The sequence below is a fragment of the Lepisma saccharinum genome, chromosome 3, assembly GCF_977018435.1.
Source record: "Lepisma saccharinum chromosome 3, izLepSacc3.1, whole genome shotgun sequence".
Classification (NCBI taxonomy): Eukaryota; Metazoa; Arthropoda; class Insecta; order Zygentoma; family Lepismatidae; genus Lepisma; species Lepisma saccharinum.
This window is the reverse complement of record NC_139231.1, coordinates 102,922,129-102,940,744: the sequence shown is the minus strand read 5'-3', so window position 1 is coordinate 102,940,744 and position 18,616 is coordinate 102,922,129. Positions and strand designations below refer to the sequence as shown.

General features: G+C 38.8%; 1 protein-coding gene across 1 annotated transcript in view; it reads right to left on the bottom strand.

Annotated features, from left to right (window-relative positions):
* Orp8 (Oxysterol-binding protein-related protein 8) overlaps positions 1 to 18,616 on the bottom strand; it is a 101,375-nt gene that overhangs the window by 1,537 nt on the left and 81,222 nt on the right. Inside the window, 1 exon segment of the mRNA XM_083119058.1 lies at positions 16,882 to 17,114. Within this exon segment, the coding sequence (XP_082975184.1) occupies positions 16,882 to 17,114 (233 nt within the window).

The following is an 18,616-nucleotide window of genomic DNA, read 5'->3' as shown; positions in this document are numbered from 1 at the left end:
GGTGACATCAAAGCAGACGGGCAAGCATGTTGCATGATGCAATTCCCAGGGACACTTTTAGACTGTATACAGCAAGAGTTTGAATCAGTTCAAATCCACTGAATGTTTATGCCCTGGGAAATATCATCTCAGAATATGTATCTGGGCAGTCCTGAATTACAGTTTTAACATGCACCATTCAACCAACAGTGGTTCTGCTGTCAAATCATGTTTTGACAGTTTTGGTGTGTCACTTCAGGTATAAATAAATCAGCTTTACTTTTGCACAATCCTTTTTGAATAACCCAGTATGTATATTATATTATAGAACATCAAATAAATAAATTTTTTGGCACACAGCTGTTCATCACAATTACACTATTTTGCTTATCACGAAGGATTTTCATCACAACTCTCCTCTTACGGGCCTTGGGTTCTTTTGGCAACTTATTTCTGCTTGATGGTGATTCAATATGCTTCAAGCGGGAGACCACTTTGGCAATCTAGTGACACCTATACTCTATTGGCCATTATCGGTGGGTGGTACTAGTACTATTTTCCTGTAGTTTACGGTTATTACAAGCATAAGAAAACAGTTTTTTCTTTGTGACGTTTCAGGAGAACACACGCTCCTTTCATCAGACATTTATTTTCATTTTGACTAAAGATACAGTTATAACAATGGTTAGTAATTTTTAAACAAAAAGAATCTGTTATATAATGGATGTTGTCAATGTTACATTGTTGTAATATAGCAACTTAACTGTGAAAAAAGCAGTCTATTTTTTTTTTTTTTAAATTATGAATCCCAAATATCATCAGGTAATTCAAATTCATCATTGTTTTCACAAAGTCTCTTGATGTTTTCTGTTACATTAAATTTTAAAGATGGTGGCTTACTCCATTTGTGAAAAAGAAAACTCCACACTGGATCTATGTTACCATTTTCATTATTTAATTTATTCCAGTGTTCTTCTGCAATGAACGAGGCTTCCCAGACATTCAACTCTGTGTTTCCCGTTAATCTTTTTAAAACCCTTCTCTTTTTAATCAAATGCTTCTCTTCGATGATATGAGTTGACAAACCTGTTCTTGGGTTTAGATTTATAATGTCCAAATCATGTTCGTGCCATCTTATTGCCATTTTCCTTGCTGTTTGTCCCACATAATCTTTTGAACATGAACAACTTATATTATATATTCCTGTGGTTTCCACATCTGGTAGCGAGTTTCTCATTTTGAATTCATTAAATGTACATTCCAAACTTCTTGGTGATTTAAAAACAATTTTGAAATTAAAACTTCTAAAAATTTTTGCAATTTTATGTGAGAATCCCTTGTGGAATGGAATGCACACAAATTTCTTTTCAACAGATTTTTCATCTTTGTCTGTATTTCTCTTTTCCTTTAGTTTTCTTGCAACTTGTTTTTTGATTTGGTTTATTCTGTTAGTGTGAAAGCCATTTTCTTTTGCTATATTAAAGAGCCTTTCTTCTTCATTTTTGATATCCTCATTATTAGAACATAGTCTTTGTGCTCTCAGGAAAAAATTTAAAAATATGTTATCCATTGTTATACGCGAATGTTCTGATTTCGCTAATTTTTCCTATGGACTGATGTTTGAATTGTTGAGTCAGTTGTCTTAATTTGCAGATCAAGGAAAGAAATTACATTGTTATTCATGGGTTCGCAAGTGAATTTTATGCGACGATGTGATTCATTTAACGATTTAAATACGTCCATGATGGTGTTCTCATTTTTAGCAATAATTAGCACATCATCTACATATCTGATGTAGAGTTTGATATCCGCACCTATCGCATTAACAATTGGAGATTCTATGTAATGAAGGAAATTGCTGGAGATGATTCCGGATACTGGGTTTCCCATTGATAGACCATTATTTTGCTGATAGATTTTGCCATCAAATATAAAGTAATTGTAATTTGCACATACAGTAAACCATCGAACCATTTCCCATGATTCTACTGGGTTAACCTTCATCTCAATAAGCCATCTGTGTAATGCATCTGTGGCACCTTCTATTGGGACACTAGGATATAAATTTTCAACATCAAAACTTGCAATACGATACTCACTATTCCAAACAATATTTTTTAGTTTCTGTTTCACTTCATATGCATTTTTAACACTGAATGGTGTTTGTTGTTTAATTATAGCAAGTCTTTCAACTAAATATTTGGATAGTTTGTATGCAGGATGTGTGAAAGTTGCAATGATGGGTCGTATTGGAGTTCCCGGTTTGTGAGTTTTTGGTAGTCCAAAGGCAATCGGCAGGGTTGAATTTTTGACAATGAGTTTTTTCTTCATTTCTCTTGGTATCGTGATACTGCTTTCAATTACTTTCTTTACCTCATTTATTATTTTAGTTATAGGGTTTCGAGAGGTTTCTGTGAAATTGTTTAATTTGAAACATTCTTCCATTTTTTCTTTATAGTCCTTAATTCGGATAAGGACAGGTTTATTTTCCTTGTCCGATTTTATTAAGAAAATGTCGTTCTCTTTCAACCAGATCTTGAAACCATGAACTTTTTTTCCCAACCTTATATGCTCTTTCTCCCGTTCTGTGTATTTTGGACCTCTGTTAGTTCTTCTGTTGTATTCAAAACTTAAACGTTCATCATGTGTGAGACTTCGTAATTTTCTTTTTTCCTCCTCATCATCTAAGAAATTCAGTGCTTTCTCTATTGAAATCACGAAATCTTCCTTGTGTATATAAGCACTACCAACTGAAAATTTCATTCCGAATTGAAAAATTTCTATATACTCATCAGGTACCTCAATATCCGTAAGATTTATAAATAATCTGTTGTCAATGTTCTTAGTTTCTATTTTACCAGTGACGTAAACTACAGGAAAATAATTCTATCATGCAAGCAATGCGTACATACAAGAAAAACTATTGGTACTAGTACTGTTTCAAATCCTGATCAGTACTATGCCAGTCTGAATATCATGGGCATTATACAAAATGCAGAATTTTCTAAATCTGTTGCATAAGTGGCATCTGAATGACAGCTGTTTTTTAATATCCAAAACTTAATTGGTATGGCATGGTTGTCATGTAGAAGGTGCATTCAATAAATAGGTACCCGGAAAAGTAGTATAAAAAATCTAAAATACGAACGTGATTGTTATATGTTTGTTATTTTGTGAAGGCATCTGCAAGCTATTCATAGCTGGGGCTGGCACACCTGCCTCTCGCACGAGATGCTGGAAAACAGTTACATAAGATGGTGGAACGCTTACAGGAGTGCTCCAAGCTGGAGCAGCAAAGTGTCATGAGATTTTTGTTGAATGAAGGCGTGAAAACGATAGAAATTCATCGCTGCATGACATTTCAGTACTGTGACAACTGTATGAGTCGATCACAAGTGTACGAGTGGGCTGCGAAGTTCAAACAGAGCATAACACATCTCTACGCTGGGAGGAACCAGGCAACGCCAAAGTCTACTGTGTTTCAAAGGCAACAAATCCCGTTGAGGTAGCACTGGCAGAGATGATTCCATGCAGGTAAATCAGGCGAGGCCAGGCTGGCTCGGTAGCTCAGTGGTTGGAGCAATGGCACGCTATGCCAGAGACCCGGGTTCGAGTCCTGGTCGAGCCTGCATTTTTCGCTGAAAATTTGTTCGTAGGGCATAACCAGTGTTGAAGATTCTCCGCATTCAGGTCTCTCTGTCACTGCAGTCACGGAAAGCAACATTGGTCAAGTGGAGAACTTGATATGGTATTACTGTTGGTGAAATTGCTGTAGGAAATATCGTATTTGCGCATGTATAATGTGCACTTTTTTTCCAAAATCCCCCCCCCCCCCAAACTGTGGTGTGTATTATACACGGAATAATTCGGACAGCCAAAATGAAAACATGCATTTTTTTCAGTATGTCACTGTGTATAACCTGTATATATCTACAGATTGTCTTCCTTTAGCAATAATAATTTTAAAAATAACTTTTAAAAGCGAAATCGCTGTTTTCCATGAGTTTTTACTTAGTATTGGAAAGTTTTGCGACATCTAGAAAAGCAGCACCGTTCTGGTGGCATTCAAGCACGTGCCTCCCATCACACAGGAGGCATATCAAGCGGTATTTTTCACGGGAGAAATAACTTCCACAAAAATCGTTTTCGTCTTAGAAACTGTCATGAACAAATGCAAGCGACTCCTAGTAACTGCATGTAACACTTATTCATCAATATGCGTAAATATATATTATGCACGTGGGATTCTGAATATTTGCAGGCAATCATTGTAAAGAATTGCGTGAAGCCATGCATGTTTTCACTGTCGCTGCATATATCACGTATATATCAACAGGTGCAAAGTATAAGTTACGAGGTTGCAGTAGCATGCCGAGGATTTTCGAAGGGCAGGGGAGGGGGGTACGTACACTTTTTATATTTTCCCATCTTTTCCCAACTCTGGCATTCTTTTTCTTAGGTTTGCTGGATGGGGGAAGGGGGGGGGGGGCTTTGGCTCCCGCTTGGCCACGCCACTAACAGGTTTGGTTTCTTCATTAATAATATTAAAAAAAAACACGTATAAATGTGAACTGGCCACTTCCCATGTATTTTTTATTTCCTTTGTATCTGAACATTTTGACGCATCAAGAATAGCGGGATTCGATGATGCACCTCCCGTCACACGGGAGGCATGTCAGTGGTATTTTTTGCGGGAGAAATAACTGAAAATAGCTTTCTCAAAAAACTGAACTGTGAACTGAAACTGTCCCCAATATCTGCTGGCGACTCCTGCCCAAATGACAAGAAAAACCAAATGAAATATACATTGCATATACCCTAAAATAACAGAACCTAATAACAAATATGAAGGTAAAATAATTATGTCAACACTTACCAAATAGAAATAACTACTGTATATTTACTGCACTGTTGCAACTTGACTCACATAAATAAATTAATAACATTTACACTTAATTTCATCATTCACTCAGTAACGTTCTACTACAGTGCTCAAAAATAGTTTTGCATATTATGATTGCATGCGATTTGAGTCGCGGTGGGCAACAATGCACAGCGAATGGAGTCAGGAACAGTTGGAGCACATGCTCTTTACAGACGAGGTCACCATCAGTTTGCACCCGTTAAGCAAAAGCATAAGGGTTTGGAAACGATCAGATGAGAGATTGAACGAGCCCTTCATCCAGGAACGTCACCAGCAGCAGGGGGCTCCTTCATGTTTTGGGGTGGAATCATGTTTGGTCGACGTATGCCCCTAATTCCTCTCCAGGGTCACCTGACTGGTCTGATGTACAGAAACGCTATTCTCGAACCCGTGGTAGCAGGTTTCTCTACAACTGTGGGGGATGGCTTCACGCTGGTGGATGATAACGCTCGACCACATCGAGCCAGAGTGGTTCACGAGTTCCTTGATATGCATGGCATTTGACGCATGGTGTGGCCTGCATATTCTCCAGACATGAACTGTGTGGAACATGCATGGGGACACCTGAAGCAGGCAATTGTCATCCGCGAAAATCCTTCTGTGAACAAGGTGCAATTGTGGGAGGCTGCCATTCAAGAGTGGGACAGTCTTCCTCAAGAGAAGTGAATGCTCTTATCCTTAGCATGCCCCGTCATGTTCAAGCATGCCTGCGAACCATAGGTACACGGTATTGCACTGACTTTCTTTTGTGTTTCGCATCCCACATTTTCAATCTTGTGCTTCTTGTGTGATTTTGTTTCTTCTGCATGGCTGCAGTGTTTTCTTTTTGTTTGTATGTCTCCCCTGTACTCTTGAATATGATTCCATGTATCTAGTACAATAAAATGATCACAAACCCTGAATATGCAAAACTTTTTTTGAGCACTGCATTTAGGTTAAATTATTTAACATGGGAAGCATATATTTTAATTTACAGAGGCTGAAGGATTTAATATCTTTGATTTGAGTAGAACGTACAAGTACAAGGGTGCGAGATATTTGACCTGTTTTTCAGGACACCTCAAAGTTCCAGCAGGAACTTCATGTTGCTGGGCTACCACAAGCAAAATACAATACATGCAAATTTCAAAACACAATCAGGATTTCCATTGGACCACTATATGGGATTACCTGTAAAACAAAACTACCTTTTTGCATGCACAAGTTAGTACACAGATTACCAATCCACCACGATTGCTCAAATTATCAAGTGCTACGCACAATTTTATCACTTCAAATGATATGGATTTCGTGTAACCAATTATCAACAATCTTTTTATTTCCTTTTTTATATAGTGCATAGATTCAACAACACATGTAAGTGTGCAGGCACATTTACATTCATTTTACGCCTAATCTAATTGCAAGCAAGTATTAGAATATTACGCTTCAACATTAATAACAACCTCATCAATATGACGACAAGTAACCAACCTTTTGTGCACAGATAATATTAACATTGACGTCAACGTAGAAAAATGTTTAAAAGAAACATTGCAACAATTCAGTATCATTCATATTAAATAATCTATAATAATAAAGCGAAAACCTGCTTCGCTATTTGTATTTTGGTTCATTTAGTTTTTTTTTATAAATAATTCAGCATACCGTCCTGCAATATGTAGACACACATCTGTTTTAATAATCAAACAGCTAATTTTCTCAATCACACACGTTGCATTTTTGCATGCACAATTTACAAGTCACCTAACAATTTTATATCATGCAATTATGTAAAATTCGCCACCAAGTATTTCTTATTTTGTTTCTTTTTACATCAATCTTAATTGCGTTCTTAACTTCTCACAGCTTCCAATCGTGACACGTCACGATATATTTTAATCTTGGCATTTACCATCCAAAATTAAGTAGCAATTCCAAAACTTTGTAGCACTTAACCTTCGTAAGAACTTATAACAATACACTAGCTCGTTACGTTAATGCAACTGCAAACTTCCCTGCACAATAAAAGTACTAAATGAGAACGTGTTGCGATTGACCTATATTTCGTCACGGTCAGAATTGCAATATGTCATGGTCAAAATTGCAATATGTCACGCAACACCAATCTTACAAGCATGCGAATCCAATGTACATATTAATGAACAAGTTATGGTTGGTAATTTGCAGTAAAGTACTCATGCAACCACAGCACATGTTTTAAATCATTGTACAGTTTGGTCCAAAAAAATATCTCTGCTTGAAATATTTGTTTATTTCTTCATATATTTCAATATAAATCTGTTTCAATGTCATAGGAACACCTATATTATTTATTTTAGAAACAAGTATCAATTTATTGGTGACTGTAGATAAAAATGCCTATTATTCACATTCTTTAACACAGATAATCGATGTGAATTACATCATACATACACAAGAATTGAATTGTATTTGATTACGTATATGTTTGATGTCAATGTTGTAGATGGTTCTGCTTCTTTCTATTTCTGCTAAACAATTTTATTTCAACACTCCAGAGTAATTGTCTTGCATGTGTACAAGTACTGACTCGACTAATTAACGCATGAGAGTGGAAGCGAGGGCATGGAGGGGAAAACGTGGCTGCAGCTACCATCTGTTTGCATCAGCGTGCATTGCTTTGCTCTGCCCATTTTCTCCCCTTCACAAACACATGGTCTTGCTCCACGGATTCCCAAGACACAGTATAATTTGTTAAATTAGGTTAGTTTTCATTCTCATGTGCTTTCATTAAAACCTTTGGATGGGGATATTTTTTTGGAAGAAACTGTAATATTATCAAACGTAATTTGACGAGTTCCAGAACTGAAAAACAAGTCAACTTTTACGCCGACACCTTGAATTTTACATGTGCTCCTTCAAATCAAAATTATCAAGCACATATCACTCTTCCTATGCATTTTAGCGACGTCGCGTTACATCGTAACAACTAGCACATGTCACTTCATGTCAATTTAAATACCAATGCATACTATATGCTTTTACAGTCAAGTGGAAAATTCCCACATTTTGTACATTACCAACACGTAAGAGTCAGGTGCAGCTTACTCGTCGAATTTCCGTTGCAGAGTGAATTCAAACTGTGCAAGCAATCAAAAGTGTTAAACTAGTTTCGAAAATTGGCATAGGTAGCATTAACATCAAATGATGCATGCTATGTGCTGCCATTTGTTGCACATTCAGTCAACTACTTCGAGTCTCACAAAACTCAAGTTCTGAAATGCATGAGCATTTACCGAAGTATGAAGATTGTAGTGATTTTGAAATAGAGTTTAATTAAAAAATAAAAGATTTACTGAAAATCGCTACAACTCCCAGCAGTTCACAGTTACTAATACAAAAAATACAAGCTGTCTGAAATGGCACAACACTCACTCACTGTCACTACTGCTGCTGTTGCAAGAATTGTTGCTGTCACAGTCTAGGTCTTCATAAATTTTGTCATTCTCACTTCCATCCATCTTGTTCGACATTCCCGTTACCTTAAAACTTTTGATCATCATTTCCAGGGAGATGGAGTTCCATGTCTCACGAACCCATTCGCAAACAATCAGCGGTGACGCATGTTTCATCCTCCCGCTTGGTGTGAGTTTATGCTGCTTTGATGTCATCCATCTATTGTAAGCAGCATGCACTGCAACCTTAACAGGCGGTTGATAACTACATCAGCACTTTCGTCATTCCCCCCGGTATCACCACCAAATCTGACGAACGACGAATTCTTTCTTTCACATCATTGGTGGTGTGTCTGCGGAAACTGTCTAAGACAAGCATCGAAGGTTGTCGCAATAAAGCACCCGGCCGCCGATCCCACACACAATTCATCCAGTCCTTCCGTCATCCACCCTTTTCCTGCACTCTCACAACAGCTCCCAATGGAAATGCTTCTTTGAGGACTTTTTTCCGTTTAAATATTACATGGAGGCAACTTATGACCATCAGCCGTGATAGTCAGCATAACGGTGCACTGTTGCTTGTCTGCTCCAGTTGTCCGGACCTGCACAGACCTATCTCCAACGGGATGAACACTCGTCGATTCTGGCATTTCGAACCACAATGGAGTTTGATCTGCATTGCCAATCTGTGACATCATGTAGTTCTTCTTCTGTTGCAGCCTGATAATGTATCTGAAAAACCTTTGCGCTGTTCTTCATATTCTTCGGGCATCTTCTGTGTAAGCGTCATTCTCTGCCTGATCGACAACCGGTTTCTGTTCATGAAGCACCGGACCCAACCGTAACTAGCCTTGAACTCCTTTGTGAGGATGTTCTTGTTCCGAGCTATTTTGCTGGCTTCGAAGAGGAGCATATCAGTACAAATCGCATATCCTGAGCACAGCAAATCCATAATATATTTGCATAACTCTTGCTCCACTTCTGGATATTTGCAGTGCTTCCCCGAAAAGCCTGCTTCTTGGATGGAGCTCTCTTCAGTTTTCCTCTTGCTTCCACCAGTTTCGGACATTTGCTTCACAAAGATCAAATTTTCGAGCCACAACCCTGTTGCCATTTTCCTGCGTGCACCTTAGAACTTGCAATTTGAAAGCAGCAGAATAACTCGCCCTCTTTCCCATCCTAATCTCTCTTGCTTATACTACAGAATGAACAAGGAGGTTACAGAAGATAAGTTTTGGGGTGCTAAACATAATGGTAGGAGAGAGGGAGGTGGCATGAGTTGGCGACTCATAGTGCACAGAAGGTGACATTCGTGTCTTGGTCCAGTAGGTCACTAATTGAATAGGCACTTTGTCATTCGCCTTTATCGACATAGTAACAGCTTTTCGACCTACAACTACTGTCTGATTAAAAATTATGGATACTCAAATTTGGACTCCTGTTAAAAATTAACCAGACCTGCATAAGACTAGTTACATCAAAATTTAGCTTATTCAATTCTGCCTTAATCAGTGGCGGGGCCCAAGGGGCTGTTTCGTGGAGGCCATAACCCCACCCCTTTGGCCAAGCATTCCTAATAAGAGAACGTCAAAGGCAGGAAAAGATGACAAACTGAGGGCCAACTACTAAAATAAGTATACATGCCCCCCCCCCCCCCCCCTTTTCGAAAATTCTGGGCGCACCACTAGCGTTCATGTATGGCAATTAATTTTTTTCTGAGTATGCCTTCGATTTTTTTTATTGTCCAGAGAACAATACAGTTCCTTTTTTTGGTGTTTTCCATATGTTTTTGGTGTTTGAAATCCTATTAATAAAAAACATGTGGCCAAAAAAAGTTTATCAATTTCGTGGAAAACCATTTTGTTAGTATTTCGAGGTCCTAATAGTATGATCCTGGTCTTGTTTTGAAGCTCTTTGCAGCTGTTTTTAAAACCCATTACCACTGTTGCACATCGTAATCGTGAAATCTGCAGATTGTCACTGCAAGTCTGGTACGCACATCGCTATTTCACTGAATATTAATTTCTATAAAATCGATTTCGCAACGTGGGTCTACAATTGTAATGAATTTTACAAACAGCTGCAAAGAGCTTCAAAACAAGACCAGGATCATACTTTTGGGGCTATCCAGAACCCCGATTTTACGTTTTCCAGGGGCCCATAAATAGAAAACTTAAAATGCAGGTAAGCATAAGGGAGGGGGGAAACTCAAGTGTCGATAAGAAACGAAAGCAGTATGATTATTGTTAAGGAAAAAGCAAGACCTGCTGTGAAAAACATTGGCGGATTAACGTGACCCACTTTCGAGGGTTGGGACGGTGGATTACTTCTAACTGCCGCCTATTAGGTTCAATTTATGCATCTGATTGTGTGGGATATCCGTTTACTCTCTAAACTAGTAATTTAGTTGCTAGTTTTATAAGTCTCGGGTAATTGGAGAGGATGATCATTTGTAGCTAAACATCAAGCATCTTTAAATACTGTAATCAAAGTGTCCTAAATTCAGTTCACAGTGGAGACATGTAGAATGGTTTAGATCCCACTTTGAGCTGAATGAAGGTTCTTGGTGCCAAAAGTCTTATCAGAAGTGCTCACTTATTTCCCACCCAAGTTGCAGGAAGAAAGAAGGGGAGGGGGAGGACCACTGCTTTACGCCCTCCCATACTGTCAACACTACATACATATGAGCAAGATTTCTGACGCAGATACTCAAAAGAGAGAGAAACAAGCTGAACCATGCAATTATTGCATACCGGTGCACACGTGTGGGGAAGATGGGTGATTTTTTTTACCTGTAAGCTCCGCTCCTTGAATGTACATATCCAGGAGCAACTGCTTAATTTTAGAGTCACAGGCAAGGAGGGGGGATGCTTTTCTCCCTTATGTTAATTGGTTAAGTAAGATGTCTCGTATCGGGCTAAATTCCACACGAACAAGAAAATTGGGGCAGTAATACTTGTCACTTTTTAGTAGTTATAAGACTAGTGATGATCACAGGGGACATGAGGAGGTTAACCCCCTCCCCTCCCCCAGCAAACAAGAGAAAAGTGAAAGTAAAGTTCTCCATGCACTTTGCACATGTCGTGATGCATATATATAGGGGGATGTGGGAGATGATGTGATCAGCAGCATGCTCAGACCACCTTCACCCCACACACATTCTGCCAATTTGGAGGTGACGTGATCAGCACCATGCTTCAGCAGCCTTTACCCTCCACCCAGGGTTGTCCCCAGCTCCAAAACAGCTTTATGCAGCAGTTTAGATCACCCACTTCAGAAATCGAACCCCAGTCTACTTCGTGTCAGTCAAGACACCCTACCAACTGTACCACCACGGTTCCCCAGCAGATGAGAATAAATAAATAAATAAATAAATATATGCTCTTTTGGCCCAAATAAGCATTTTAATGGTATTTAGATGTTCACTAAATTTGACTGCTGCCAGAAAATATTGCCACCCCCTCGTTTATCCACTCATTTCTCCTTGCGAAAAACGTTCTCTGCCCCACTCAGAAGAATACATGTGTCCAAACTTTGCCCCTCATCCCCCAACAATTGATTTAACAAGAATATTTTCCGTCAGTGAGTAAAATATCGCCCATCTGCCCATAGAAAAAAGGAATCACTTCAGCTTGTGCGTTTTCAGTTTCATTCTGGTAAACAAACGAAATAGCAGTCGTGAAAAAAGTTGATTAAAAAAAAATTACAGTGAAATATAGACTAGATCCAATTGTATTTCCAAGCGACTTTCCATTAAAGAAAAAGTGCAGTTCTTATCCAGTATTGGATAGCGAAGGTTGACAAACCTTTCTATTTTTTTCCCCATTTCCAACGCTGCAGGTGTCACCTTGTAATCAAGGGGTTATGGGTCCGATTACCGGTGGAGGCACATAGTGGTTCAGATCCCACTTTAAACTGTAGGTCCTGTCCCGACTAGCCTTACTGTGGATAAAGTTGACTTAAAATGCCAAATCAATCAATCAATCAAACCAACGCTGCAGGCAAGAAGAAGGAAAAGTTTTCACAAACAAGCCCCCACCTTTTTTTTGTCAATTTTTGTCCTCTTGTCAGCCAATTTTCCAGTCGCGTTTTTGTGGAGGGGGAGGACGAACAAGACACCTTAGTCACACACATTATGTCCAAACTCTAGAGAAGGCATCATTTAGCGAGAATCAGTTTGGCAACAGTGAGCATGTTGTATAAGGCAGAAGCCAAAGAATGGACTTGAGGAAACACAGACTTTCCGTCTCCAGTTCAAGGGGGAAAAAGCGGTGTTGCTACATGCCTGATTTTTGTCCAGTCATACATGACACCTCTTCCTGTCCCTTTGCTTGCATTTCAGGGACAGGCAGGAAATCGGACACCCATTCTTTTGCTACGTGGCGACAACCATTAGGCTTCGCCGTGCTTGACTGTGCCACCTGTTTTGAAAATGACCCAAAACAGAAAATTTTGGCAACACAGAATACCATGAGAATTCCCCCTCACCAAGGCAACTAGACAAAGCCGATTGGTTCAGCGGTTCATGTGACCCTCCATGGGTTTCGACAGAAAAGACAAAACTAGAATTTCCAAGTCCGTTCTTTGGCCGGAACCACTTGTAATCTTGCCAGGAAATACAAGAACTGCTGTTTTCCCTTCTTGTCCATCAAGGGAGGTGTGGCAAATGCAGGTCCCTTCCCTTACTGAACCATGTCTCTTCACTCCCTACTCTCCTATGAAAAGTCTAACATCTGGAAGTTCAAGGTCACGTGGTGAATGCAACAGCTGTGAAAGCAAGGAAAAACTCATTTTTATGGTCTACTGATTAATTTTAAATTAAATCCGTAATTGTTAGTCCGACACTAAGAAAGCTATTTCTGGGACCTGAATTGTACTGCGCATTATATACGAGATATATTTTTTTGTTGCTTTTCCCCCTCAAAAACGAGGGTGCGTATTATACAAGCGTACAGTAAGTGTAGGATATTCCCACCATATCAGTCATGACATACTGAGGTTCAGGAAAGTGTGTGCGAGGTGGGTTCAAAACGTTTGACACCGGAAATGAAGGAGAGATGTGTGCAGGGAGCTTTTGAGCCATTATGAAGCTGACGGTGAGACATTTCTTCATCGTATTGTCATTGGAGATGAAAGTTGGGTTCACGTAAGAGGACAACAATGGAATGGCGACATACTTCGTCTACCAGACCGAAGAAGGTGCGTGCCCAACGGAGTACCGGAAAGATCATGTTAACTTTGTTTTGGGACCACACAAGGGGCCAATTCTTGAACATTACATGCCCAGAGGTCATAATGTAAACAGTACCACCTACTCCAACCTTTTGCATGAAAAACTTAAACCACCCATTCTGCAGAGACAACGTGGTCTGGTGTCCACTGGTGTGCTATTGCTCCAAAACAATGCCAGACCACACACTGCCAGTGTCACATTGTCTACCATGGACCTAAAGTTTGAGTGCTTACCCCACCCTCCATATTTGCCTGATCTCGCACCTTCCGATTTCCACACCTTTGGCCCACTGAAAGATGGACTAAGTGGATCGAGGCTCCAGAATGACGACAAAATCCAGTCAGCGGTGCATTGAGTGGTTATGCATGCATCCAAAATATTTTTTTTTCCCCTGTGGAATCAGTGCCCTTACCAAGTGCTGGCATAGGTGCATTGAACTAATGGGGAACTATGTTGAAACATAGTACTGCTAGTTCTTTTGGTGCTTGTAAAAATGTTTGTTCCAGTTATACAGGGTGTCGCAAAACTCTTTCAACAATGCTTGGGTGCTGGTAGATATCATAAAAACAAGTAACTTTTCCCTATAAAGTTTACCTCGAAAGCGCTTAGTTTCTGCGCTATAAGCGCTTAAAATCTATCCTGTACGTATGCAACCCATCACAGCAAACCCTTGCTCTGACATAACTACCAGGGGCACATTGCAGGGTTGCCACTAGCATTGCTCATTAAGAAAGACGACTTGAAAACAACAACTTGAGAGTCTTGCCTGAGCAAAATCCAAAACATTAATGCTACTTGCGATGTTATAAGCAGCATTGACAGTATTTTAAACTGGAAGACAAATAACGGGCAGACTGAAATTCAAGATTACTCATTCTCAAATATCTCCATAATTGATTGATTGATTTGGTTTGTTTTAATTCGCTTTTCTGCCACCTTTGGCCAATCACAAAGATGAGGATGATATGATGACATAACAAATGACACCAATGTCTAGGCCAGGATTTAAACCCGAGACACCTGGCGCCGTAGCGAGCTGTGCTAACCACATCACTACGGAGTGTTTCGTGTATCATGCGATATCAACAACTGCAAGGGACACGTGGGATAGGGGAAATCCACGAACGAACAAATGTAAATATGATGGGTTTGCTGCCTCGTTTCGAACATGCAGACTGTAATGTTATTACAATTTATTTATTAGAAAATTATTCCTATCTGTGCTAGCGTTATTGCTAATCGTGTTCGTCTCATAAGGAAATAATTGCAAAGCTCTTTTAATTTAATGATTGGTTCATTCATTGATCAATTGATTTGCTTTATTTTACTTTGCTTTTTGTGCCACTTTTGGCTAATATGCAAAGATGGGGATATGATATGATGAAATTGATGAATGGACACTCACAAACATCCATGACCAGGCTAGGATTCATACCCAGGACCCCTGGCGTCGTAGCGCGATGTGCTAACCACTCCAGCAACGTGGCAGCTCTACGTGTTCGAAACGAGGCAGCAAACACAGCATGTTTACATTTGTTCGTTCGTGGATTTCCCCTATCTCACGTGTCCCTTGCAATTGTTGATATCGCATGATACACGAAACACTCCGTGGTGATGTGCCTAGCACAGCTCGCTACGGCGCCAGGTATCTCGGGTTTAAATCCTGGCCTAGACATTGGTGTCATTTGTTATGTCATCATATCATCCTCATCTTCGCAATTAGCCAAAGGTGACAGAAAATAGAATTAAAATAAACCAAATCAATCAATCAATTATGGAGATATTTTGGAATGAGTAATCTTGAATTTCAGTCTGTCCATTATTTGTCTTGGTCAGTTTATAAATACTGTCAATGCTTCTTACAACATCGCAAGGATCATTAATGTTTTAGATTTTGCTCAGGCAAGACTCCCAAGTTGTTGTTTTCAAGTCGTCTCTCTTAACGAGGAACGCTAGTGGCAACCTTGCCACGCGCCCCTGGTAGTTATGTCAGAGCAAGAGTTTTCTGTGTTGGGTTGCATACGTACAGAATAGATTTTAAGCGCTTATAGCACAGAAACTAAGCGCTTTCGAGATAAACTTTATAGGAAAAAGTTACTTGTTTTTATGATATCTACCAGCACCCAAGCGTTGTTGAAAGAGTTTTGCGACACCCTGTATATTGAATGAGCCTTGTATAAGCAGTAGTGTGAAAATAGGTTTTGCTGTTTCTTTAGTAGAAAGAATTTCAATTCTAATCACAAATGTAATTATAGAAAAGAAAGACTGACTTATTCTAAGTAGTGAATGCATATATTGTAGACAGTCCTTCCACTGTCTACAATATATACACCTGACTGACTAGAATCACTGTGTAGAGCTTCTGAAAATAATTTTCTCAAAATGCACACTTAATATGGTGTACTATTAGGTACTGCCGTATCTTGCTATTCAATTGGTATATGAGAGCCATGGTGGTCTAGTCAGAGGGCATCTGACTGTCACGTGAGACACCTGGGGTGGGAATTTCTCAAAAGATGTTCCTACATGTAGCAGCTCTGGGGGTTCACCCAGTCTCTAATAATAGATACCAAGGAAAATGGTACTGATCACATCACCTCCACAAATGGTTTAGATTGTGATTGTGTGAGGCTCTACCTCTGTACCCCCATACATGCCTTCATGGAAAGTTGCAATGTGCAGGGGGTAGCTTTACCTTATTTTGTTTTCTGTATTGGTATACTCACCACAGACATAGGAATACCACATAACTATAAGCAAACGGCAGTACACAATCATTCACAGTGAATAGTATTTATTACTAAAAATGTTCGTAAATAATATAAAGTTGACACATTTTAAGTTCAAAATTTATCAAGTGCAAAATTCCCACAATTAATAACATTACTTGATGCATTTTCTGACATAATTCTTGAACATTCTGAATTTCTCTGTGATTTTCTCACTCATCCACTGAAACACATGTATGGTTAGTGCAAATTATGTGATGCTCAAAATGTAGGATATTTACTTTAAAGAAAATTCTCCTGGATGATGAAGACGCTAAAATATCTGGAAAAAGAGGACATCTGGTGACCCTCCATAGATAGATGAATGGCCTAATCAAAGTAATTTGTGTACCTTTTTTAAAAAAAATTCTTAGATCTTCAACTATCAATGGTCTATCCTGAGATATCAATACTTGACAAGGAACAGATAGGCAGATGGATACCACCATCACATAAGGGTACTTTTATCAATTTTTTATTCTTTAGATTTTGCTACCCTACCGTCAATATTGCTAGTAAACATACAGGCAAAACACCCATGCAGACAGCAACAGGGCATACCTAATATCCTTCTGAGATACTTCCTTCTTCTTCTTCTGACCATTATGATCTGACTGACTAGAATCGCTGTGTGGAGCTTCTCCATCTGGGGTGGAGCTTCCACTCTCTCGCCTGTGCTCAGATTCCTGAATGGTGGCCCCTGTGCAGAGTTTCCTTGTTTTCAGAACTCGATCCATTGACAGTTGATGAGGTAATGTTGATGATGCACGAGGTTCAGCCTGCAATAGTGGTATCTGCAATATGGTGGAAACAAACTCATTTACTTGCACAACACAAAGAATACATACACCTCAGTATTCCAGTGCTGATAAAAACTACATTTTCTTATTTTTGTCATCCCTCTCTGTCTGTTTAATATACCGGTAATTGTGACGATGAGGATGAAAGATGGTCAAATAGAATTGATTAATGGACACACTTAAAGGAACATCATGTTCAGGCTAGGACTGGAACCTTCAGTTGACCACTTCACATGTTGTCCATCAAGGTGGCCATGGTGATGAACTTATCTGACTACTTAAAAGGTCAATGTGACGAATGTCATAGTTTTGTTAAGAAATAAACATTATCACGTTCCCACTATTTCTGCTAAAATCTGCCACTTGTACAGATTTTCCATTTTCCAAGTATTTTTAATTTCCAGACTGCTAGTGATACAGAATTCCCATTGAAATCAGCCTATGAATGAAAAAGTTGGGGAATTTTGTAAAAAGCACCCAAAAACCTTTCCAGTGAGAGAGAACATAAGGTGCTTTTTGTACTTGACAATTTGAGAATGAAAATAAATTCCACTTTTTTTCTTGAATCAGTTTCGTGATGGGAGATATGCTACATATTTTTGCTCTTTTATTTTGAACAAGTTCAATTTTACATTTTTCAGGAAACCAAGGTGGGGAAGAAAAAAATATATATAATGTGGGAAAATTTTATATTTTGCTGTTGGGACAATGAAGGTATAATGGGAAAAAAAAGCGAAATCCAGGAACGTAAAATCGGTGTTCCACTGTATTAAATATTGCATTACCTTTTTATGATTTTGTGTTTGAATATTTTCGTGACATTGTTTTGGTGAGTTTACTTTTCTGCCACTTTTGGCTAAACACAAAGATGACGATGAGTGATATGATGTGATGAACTTAATAAACGTCACTCGCAAAGAACACCCATGTCCAGGCTGGGATTTGAATCCACGACCCATAGCATTGTGGTGCATAAACATTTTGAAAAAAGCCTATTCTGCACTTCTTCATAATAAGTGTCAGCACAGTTATTTGTTTATCTGAAAATAACAAAAATGGACTCTAATAACCTTTTAGTATTTAACAGGAATGAGTAGAGGCACATATTTTTGGTAAATACAAAAGCAAAATTTCGGTACAAAAACGGAGTCAATTTCGGGTTCAAAAGCGGTAAATAAAATAAAACATCGGTGTTATAGCGGTGAAAAAATTTATGAAAAGTGGTATATAAAAAGACATTGGTTTTAAAATTGTGAAAATAATCCTAAATTTGATTTAAAAACTACACTTATTCTAAAGAATTAACATTTCACTTCTAATAGCACATTATCAGAGTATTAAGTTTATTTCTGTGTAAAGGAGTCCATTTTTGCTTCTCCAATATTAACAGCAGAATTAATCAATTTTCTGGGAATTGCATAACTCTCAGGATAATTCAGACCTCAGAAGGTGTCGCGTCGGTGAATAAACCCTGAATTTCGTGTTTAAGAGTTAAT